Genomic DNA, 8,981 nt, shown 5'->3' with positions numbered 1-8,981 from the left:
ATGTAAAGCAAACAGTCTGGTGAGATCTCTGTAGGATAACTTATTTGAATCTATTATCTTATGCAAATCCAGTAGTGCTATCTTTTTTTTTTTTTTTTTAATCTTCCATAAGGTTTTATTTAAAATCTAGACATGCTCTATAGTTTAAAATTTGTGGATCTAAAATTGCTTTCTAAAACAAAGAACAGATTAAGAACAGAGTCATTCTGGATGTAAATCTGACTCATGATTTCTCAAACCCTGGGCAACAGCCAGCCCCAGAGACATCATGTAGGCTGTCAGTCAGCAGCAGAGCAAGCTGTTTTGGAACCACAAATCCAGCCCCGTATGGGCTCCTGCTTCCTGCCTACCAGCAGTGCACTAAGCAACAGAACCAGCATCCCTTGCTGGCTGCTTGTTCTCTCACCAGCTCTTTTGTGGAATAAGCAAGTGCCATGCAACATGGCATCCTATTTTGTCAGATTGTTGAAGGCCTATGGGGGCTTCTCGTGGTCGTTTTTGAAAATTCCTCTTCCCTGAGGCAGTTCTAACATGTAACTATGTGAAGGCATGGTGAGAAAGGCAATCAGCATGTATTAGAAGGTCATGTTCTATTTACCTCAGCCCACTATATAATTTTGTACTTTTAAAATACTACTACTATATAATTTCATATATTTTTAATATGCAGAATATACACAGAAAATGGCAAGGACTTGTTGCAAAGCATATGTATGTCAAGGACCCATGTGGCAGGGAGTGGGGTGGCCCCCCTGTGGACTGCCAGGCAGAACCTCACCTGCCAGGGCTGGTCCCACCATTCCATCCAGAAGCCAGGCAAGATGGGGGACACCAGGGGCAGCTGGGGGGTGGCACAGCTGCCCACTCTTCATAGTCAGGTCCAGCAGGATTCATGACAAGGCACAGGTCACCGAACTTATCCTCAGGTCATAGGTGGGTAGGGCATGGGCAATTCTGTAAAACTTGTTTTTTCCCAGAGCTTCCTGTCAGCAGAGCACGATTAGCATTGCTGTGTCCCAAATTCCCCAGGAGCACTTTTCCCCTGCTGTGCTTCAGCACACACATTTCTGAATTAAGTTAGCGGCTGAGCAATATTTCTTGTTCTTGTAGTGACGTCTTTCCAGTTTCTGTCTTTAAGCTCCTGCTTCTTGGATGTCAGGGTTGTAGGAAATTCTGATATTTATTCATTCATTATAAGTTTTACACTTTGCATTTCCAAAGTAAGCTTTGGGAACATAAACTCCAGCAGCTCAAGTAAGAAAAGCTAAATAAATGTATTGTTTAAAAGAAATAATTCCTCCAGATGATTTTCCTGCAGGGGTAACTACAGACTGACATTGCAAAAACTCATTCACACTGAGTTTCAGGTCAGCTTGGGTCTGGAATAAATACAGCATTTTCAAGCAGAAGAGACCCAAGGCCAGCAGATGTTGCCAGTTACCACAAAGAGCCTGGAGTGCCTCCGTATCCAGCCTTCAGAAGGGCAGGGCAGGTGTCCCGGGTGGCTTTTTGGGAGGCTGAGCTCCTCTCCAAATCACACACATACCTCAGTGGGGCACAGGCTCCTCACAGCTGGGCTGGCCCCATCTGGTGTCCTTGACACATGGTGCTCTGGGACAGCTGGAGAGCTGCTGAGCTCAAGCACGGAGCCAAAAAAGTGTGTGGAGTTCCTTTGGGTCCTGAGAGCCTGAGTTAATGAGCTCAGTGGGGCCGAGGTACCAGCACAGAGATCTCTGGTGTTCCCCACCTTCATGTGCCCCACTTACAAGTCGCCTCCTCCTCCTCCTCTAGTTAGCCCAGCCCCGTGCCACCTCAGCAGAGCAACTGATTAACTTCTAATTAACTCTCTAGACAAATTTCGTGACGGAAACTGCACGGTTCCTGTTTCTCAGTTGCTACAGGACCAGCTCTATGACATCTGCTCTATCTGATGATGCCACTGGTGATGTCAGGGTCTGGAGATACCGTCTTCAGAACCCAGCATGCAGGCAGGCGTTCCTCCCAGTCCCCTTCACTGCGGGTAGCCGAACCACCGGGTGCCATTTTGGACCTACCTGTTTTTAATAGTTAAAAATTAAATTTTTGTGAATACCACTGTATTGCCGGGTTTTATCGAGTAGCTCTTACAGCAGTACCACTTCTGCTCCCTCCGTTTCCTTGGGGGATCGTTTTTTAATTGCGACTCGCAGTTTTTTCAGAAAACGTCTCTCTGGGAGCACGAAGGTGTTATAAAATTTAACACCTGGACGTTTGCTCCCCACCCCCCGCCTTCTCTCCTTATGATTTCGAGCAGGAGACGACCTCAAGGGGGAGAGGCGACAAACGCTGTCTCCGCAGAAGGAGAAGGGCGTGGGGTCGGAGGGAAGAGTGAGTTGCTCTGCCTTGGGGCGGGGGGGGACAGGGCCGCGGCCGCGGGGAGATGCGCGGGGCCAGGAGTCGGTGGCGCAGGTCCGGGCAGGCGGTGTTTACGGTTGAATGAGGGGCGAGGCGAAGGGGGTAGCGTCAGAGCGGGGCGGAGGCAGCGGGCGGGCAGGGGGCGGGGCGGGGCCGCCGCGGGCAGGGGGGCGGTGACGCGCGGGCCGGGGCGGCTGCGAGGTGCGGCCGGGCGCGCTGCCCCGCGGCACCAGCCCGCGTCCTCCCCGGCATGGGGGTCGGGCTCCGGGCGAGACCCCGCGGGCGGCGCTGACCTGAGCGGCACCCGCCGCTCCCTCCCTTTCTTCCTTCCTCCCTCCCTCCCTCGCAGCTCCGCCGGGAGGAGGCCGTGCGGCGGCGGCCGGCGCCCGCGGGCGGGCGGGCGGGCGGCGCGGGGCTCGGCTCGGCTCGGCTTGGCTCGGCGGGCCGCGGCGCGCGGGGCTCGGGACCCGGAAGCAGAAGCGGGGCCGGGAGGCGGCTGGATGGGAAGGAGCGGCGGCGGGCGGCGATGGGGGAACAACAGAGCTCGTTGAGCGCCCCGCCGGCCGCCGCCGCCGCGTCGCTGAGCCCGGCCGGGGGCCCGCCGGAGTCCGGCCCGGACGAGCCGCCTCCGCTGCGAGAGTCGTCCCCAGTCTGTAGGGTGACCGGACCGGGGCGAAAGGGAGAGCCGCCGCTCGCCGCCGGTCCCGAGGGGCGAGGGGCCGAAGAGGAGGAAGCGGAGGCGGCTGCCGGGCCGGAGCAGCTACCGGCCTCGGAGGAGCCGGCGGCCCTGGCGGAGGAGGGGCCGGGAATGGAGGGGGGCAACGGCCGCCGCCGTCCCCACCGGAGGCACGTGTACTGCACCGTCTACTGCGTGGAGAACGACCGGCCGGCGGCGGGCCCCGCTTCCTCCCGCGGCGGCCCAGGCAGCGCCGGCGACCCCATCGTGGGGCACTCACCGGCGCGGCGCGGTGTGGCGGCAGGCGGCGACCCGCTGTCGGCGGGCGGCAGCATCGAGGTGGTGGACCTGTACCTGCTGCCCGAGCCCTTCTCCGGGCTGATCGCGGGGGAGTTCGGGCCGGTGCTGGTGCTGAGCTGCCGCGTGTGCCTGGAGGAGAAACCCATCAAGCCCCTGTCCTGCTGCAAGAAGGCGGTGTGCGAGGAGTGCCTCAAGCGGTACCTCAGCTCCCAGGTACGGCCCGGCGGGCGCTGCCAAGTTGTGCTGGGAGGGAAGGAGGGGGGTGGGGGAACTGTTAAACGGCGCCGGTGGCTGTGAGGCGTGAGCATCGCTGCGGGCCCGGCTCCGCGGGCTTGTGCGCCGGGAGAGTTGGGCTCGGCTCGGCTCGGGTGGGGTGGGGTGGCGTAGGAAACCTTTCCCATCCCGTACGGAACGCGTTTGGCAGCCGCCTGCGTGTGAGCTGCTCGCTTAATGACCGTTTGTTCCCGGAGTGTTTGTCCCCGCGTTGTTAGGCAGCACGTCGGGTTGGTGGTCGCTTTTATGTTTTCATGCGCATGGCATCTCTTAAAGGATTTTATTCTTTGAGTTCTCGAACTCTCGTCTCTTGCGCTGCTGTCATCAGTTTCCTGAGAGCAAGGAACGGAGCTGGGGGTTTTAGCCCTTCTGCTGCCGCTTCTGCCCTGCCGGTGTCCGGCCGGCCCGTGGTGCGGCCGCTCGGCCTCTTCCTCCGAGGGTACATAGGCGCAGCTCTGCAGGATTATCATAGTGGAGGTGTGACTGTAGGTGAAGAAACACAGAACAGAAAGCAAGAGCAGCTTTGGGGAATAAGACCACTAAAACACAACTTTTCCTTCCTGGGCAGATAGCTGCTTATCTTAGGTAGATATCAATTCGCCTACAGGGTGTTTACATCTTCATCACTGTTTCGTCAGACAGAACTACCGTTTCAAACCGAAATCAGCGGCTTGGAAGTAAAGCTTTTGTCTTCGTTAAGTGTTTTCAGTAGCTAGTGGAGCATCACGAAACACTTGTGCATTGTTTCTGCTGCCAGTGTAGGCATGCCCTAAACCCAGAGAGCAACCGGAGAAGTATGGGTATGTGGGGAAAAAAAACCCCAAATAAACTCTTTGCTTACCACCTTTATGTTTTTATTCAACAGAAACTTTTGGGACATGTGCAGTGGAGACGGGCTGGTTTGGTGGTATAATGAACTTATACAGGAGTCGGGGCTGGGAAGTGTCGGGGGGGCAGTCTGTGCTTCTGCTGGGATGCCTGTGTAGGGACGGGATAGAGAACTACTACTACCCCCGTGTGCTATAAATAGTTGTCAGGCTGTTCAGATCAGGGAACATTTCACTGCCTGGAAGTTGCACGTGCTGGCTGAAGTAAAGCACATGCTCATCTCTGGGCACTGGTGGCCTACATAGCATTAACCAGTGCTGGTAGCGTTTGTTCTAGCAAATAGAAAATGTGCTATCAGTTTTGTGGACCATTTCATATATTTGGATAACATAAGGGCTTAATGTGGGAACTGATGGATGGGAGAAACAGAGTTGTGTTTTAACACTGATGCTCAGGGACACTTCATGAGCCCTCTTGGGACTCTGCAAACAGAGCCCAGGACAGTTTGATTTGTAGCCAAGTGGTGGACTGGCAAGTATATTGCTAGTGCACGTTTGTGCCAGTTTTGTGTTTGTCACTGAGCTTGTGTGTCAAGAGTACTGTCTTGCTTTGAAGCTGGAAACTACAAAGTGCTCTGATGCCAGGGTGGTCTTCTCCAGCTTATTTCTGTAGGTACCTGCATCTTACAGTGAGAGAATAGAAGTTATGTGTTATGTGATCCTGTAGCTAAAGAACTCTTCAGCCTTGTTTAGGCTGGACTCTTGGAGGGTGATCCAGCAGGTTGGTGGCTGGAACAGCTCTCTGGGCTGGGAACTGAGTATATGGCCCATGAAGTGGGTTTAACCTTTGCTAGCTGTTGAATTTCTATGCAGGGATGCCCTCTTCAAGGAAGCCACTACTACTGCTGAGCACTCTGCAAAGTTTATCCATCCAGCTCTTAAAAGGTCTGCTTGGCAGATAGTCACATGGGTACATAAAAGATGGGGCAGAATACAGATGCAGAGGAGGGATTATTTGCAGCACAGGTAAGGATCTTGAGGAGGGAGATACACAGAGCACGTTTGTGAGCACGTTGTTATAGATGCTGTTATGACCAGGCAGAATTTTAATTTCTTGATAAATTTGTTCAGGGAAAAAGGTAACAAAATATGCTCAAATAACAGTCCAATGTGTTCTTCCCCCATCTTTAAAAGAACAAGAAAGTGATATTTCTTGGAGAAGAACAAGAAGTGATATATCTTTTCTTTATGCTGTGGAAAGACTCTGTGACTCATCCTGAGGAGAGAGAAAAGGCTTCTCCATACCAGTTACATTAAAGGAGTTTCTGGAAAGGATGAGTGGTAGGGCAGCATAGGATAGAAATGTTGCCTTTCATATTTGAGACTTAAAACTTCGTGTAGCAAAGAAAGAAAAAATATAAGGAGTAAATATTGAAAAGCAGTTTTTGTTTGAAAACGTTAAGATTTTCAGTTTGGATACAGTCAGCTTGATTTAGGAATGTACCTCAAATTGAAACAAACAAGAACATCTGAAAAACACAACCCCAAACAAGAATATGCATTGTTTAGACCTGGTTTCCTTGTTGCAGAAGTGACAATCTGTGCCCTTTGAGAGGACAGTGGCTGACTCTTGAGTCTCTGGAGGAGTGGTCTTTCATGTTGAAAATGTGGAGTATATTGGCAGAAATATAACACTTAAAATAATTCATAATCGGAAGGGATTGTTGGGGGCAGGGAGGGGCTGCATCTAAGAGTGTTTTCCATTAAAGAAAGCTGGATTCATGATGATGGTTTAATTGTGATTTCTGAAATGATACCTAATGGAGTAGCAAAGTAAAAACTTTTGTCAGTGCATTCTGCCACCTTCTCTGCAAACATATAACAGCATCAAAACTTGTGCCTTGGTGCCCTTTAGAGATCAGAAAATCAACTGAAGTCTGTTGAAAAAGATGATGCAGATGAAAAAACTCCTACTGCAGAGTTCCCTTGTGGAAAATGAGGGTAACTGATTTTGGAATGTCACACTGGAAGGCCCTCGGGTCAACTTCAGTCTCTTATCACCAGCACCTTGATGTATAATCCCTTTCAAAGATTTAATGGCTGGTGCAGTTTAGCAGGCAAGCTCGGAGCACTCAGGCTCGTCTGAAACCTGACTTTTGGTAAATTGCGTAACTTTACCTCTGCCTCAATTTAGCCATTCTTTCCCACAGACCCCTCAGGGCTTTTTAGGGTCTGGCTACAACCAGTTTATCTACTATTCACTAAAAAATTTCTATAACTTTATTCTCTTAGACCCAGAGAAGCTGAGGGAGGAGTTAGGTATGGGTGATGGGTTAGCATGAAAGAGATTGTAGCTCTTACACCTCAGGAGCTGGTGTGAGTTCCAAAGAGTCAGGTCCGGACAAGTCCCATCTCCAGGAATTGTTGTTTGCTTAATCACGAATGTAAAGCAGATGAGGCTGAAGGGAGTTAATGTTTGAAATGTCAGTGCTATCAGAGGCCACTTCCATGGGCTCTCAGGTATGTGCTGGGTAAAGTCATGGTTAGAAGAGTGCAAGAACAGTTTCTCATTCAACGAGGAGCTGTGGGCTTCTGCACTTTGCATCTAGCATGCAATCTGAGGGGGAAGAACTGGGGTGCTCAGTTTCACAGATGTAATATTGCATTCATACCTACTTCACTCTTCATCTTCCTCTCTATTCAACATCTCACCAAACCGGGGTTATTCCAGAAGCTGTGAACACATATGGGTTTGCTGAATGAGTGATTCACTTCCTAACCTCCTGTGGCTGCTTGCATGTCTGAGGCAGAGAAAGCATTTGTGCCTGGTTTTGCTTTTTGTCCATTTTTTTGTCAGGGGGGAGGGATGAAGGCAGGTTAGTACAGAAATCTTCTTTAAAAATAAACAAATAGATATGGGAAGTATTTTGACTTCTGAAGATAGGGAGAAACCTGAATTGTAACTAGCTTCTTGATATTTAACTTATCCTTGACTAGTAAAGAAGCTAATGTTTCTATGTGTGTTCTCATCTCAGTGTGTAAACCTGACAAGTGCCTTTTAGAGCATTGATCATATTCCTTACGTTTTAGCATGTATTGCCAAAATAATATTTAGTTTCTTAACATTGGTCAAATATGATATGTTCTCTAATAAATATTTGAAGCTGTGTGCGTGTGTATATATACATACACATATATATATAAAATTGTGTTCATACTTGTTTCACTTTTCCTGTAAAGTAGCTGGTTATAGAAACCTCGGCGATTTGGCTGTCTGCTTTTTCTACATGCGAAATAATGAACTTGATAATCCAGTTTTGATCCTGCGCTCATTAGTGATGTTTTATTTTGTAAATCTTGTTATTCTCTTGGAACAGTCATTCTTGCATTACAGGACTTTGAGTTAATTTAAACAACATACTGTATTCTTGATCAGATATTATGGTTCTTTAATTATAGGAACTCTAATGAGATTAGTGGCCATGAGTAAATCGGAAGGGATTGTTGGGGGCAGGGAGGGGCTGCATCCAACAGTGTTTCGTGCAAAGATGGTTTGGGTGCAACTGAATTCCTGCTCTCCTCTCCTGAAGTCTCTACATAAAGTGTAAGAGACTGTCTTTCCTCTGCCTGGGACCTGTTACCAGTCTCATTTTCTCCATGACCTGACATCTTGGTTTTGACCTCTTTTCTGGGCATGATCCCTTTCTGAAAGACCTGGGGAAAAAAAGAAATCGGCAGACTGCTATAGTCAGGGCTTTTGTGGGGAATGTGATTGTAAAGCCACAGAGCAAAGAGGAAAATTTAGGAGCAGGCTATATCACTTAAAACTAGTATTGACTTGGAGCTAGAGGGACTTGACACCAGCCTCTTCACGCATCTGATTGTATCATGTAAATGATACACCTTGAAAGCTGTAGTCTGGTTGCTGACGAAAACCAGCCAGCAGAAATGTAGGCACCAGGTGCTGAATCATCTAATGGGTAATGAGCTGCTTGTGCCCTGAGTCAGACCAGAGCTCTGAAGGGCCACTGTCATTCGGTGTGGGAGAAGCTCTGTGTTTCCAAGGGTTATTAATTAAAAAACATGCTCTGGTGCTAGACAGTAGGTTGCTAGGATGGCTGCAGACTGGCTACCATGAGAAGAGAATATTGCATATATACTAGATTAGAAACTTTATAAACCAAACCAGCCACTTCAGCTGCTGTATGGTGTCTATTTTCCTGAGTAGGAGGAGAAAGAGGAAGTTGTACCTGGTACATCAGCTGTGAGAAGCACCTGAACTTGTTCACTCTCATTTTCAGCAGATGGCTTCTGAAAGTATGTCCTGTTCTCCTGATGTGTTGCAGGCAGTGCCATAATGCTGCTGCCCAAGGTTTGCTGTCACTGTTCAGGATGACACTCAAATACCTTTAAGATTGTAGACCTTAGTCTTTAAAGTTGATTAGACATATAGCTGGCTTTCAGTCTGCCTTGAATACTTGTAGATGGATCCAAATGGATTGTTCTTCTTA

The 8,981-nt window shown here is 49.4% G+C and overlaps 1 protein-coding gene across 4 annotated transcripts in view; it reads left to right on the top strand.

Moving 5' to 3' along the window:
• The first annotated feature begins 2,550 nt into the window (after positions 1 to 2,550).
• Positions 2,551 to 8,981, top strand: part of RNF217 (ring finger protein 217) — a 64,777-nt gene continuing 58,346 nt past the window's right edge. For 2 of the 4 annotated variants that reach the window (XM_071741028.1, XM_071741027.1), the window contains exon 1: positions 2,553 to 3,583. In XM_071741028.1, coding sequence (XP_071597129.1) covers positions 2,921 to 3,583 — 663 coding nt within the window. In that variant the 5' untranslated portion in view covers positions 2,553 to 2,920. Of the gene's footprint in view, positions 3,584 to 8,981 lie in introns of all 4 variants that reach the window. The other 2 variants (XM_071741029.1, XR_011725284.1) reach the window with 2 other exon arrangements.

The sequence above is a fragment of the Heliangelus exortis genome, chromosome 3 (genome assembly GCF_036169615.1).
Source record: "Heliangelus exortis chromosome 3, bHelExo1.hap1, whole genome shotgun sequence".
Classification (NCBI taxonomy): Eukaryota; Metazoa; Chordata; class Aves; order Apodiformes; family Trochilidae; genus Heliangelus; species Heliangelus exortis.
Note: the sequence above shows the minus strand (reverse complement) of the source record. Positions and strands in the feature narration are given on the sequence as shown.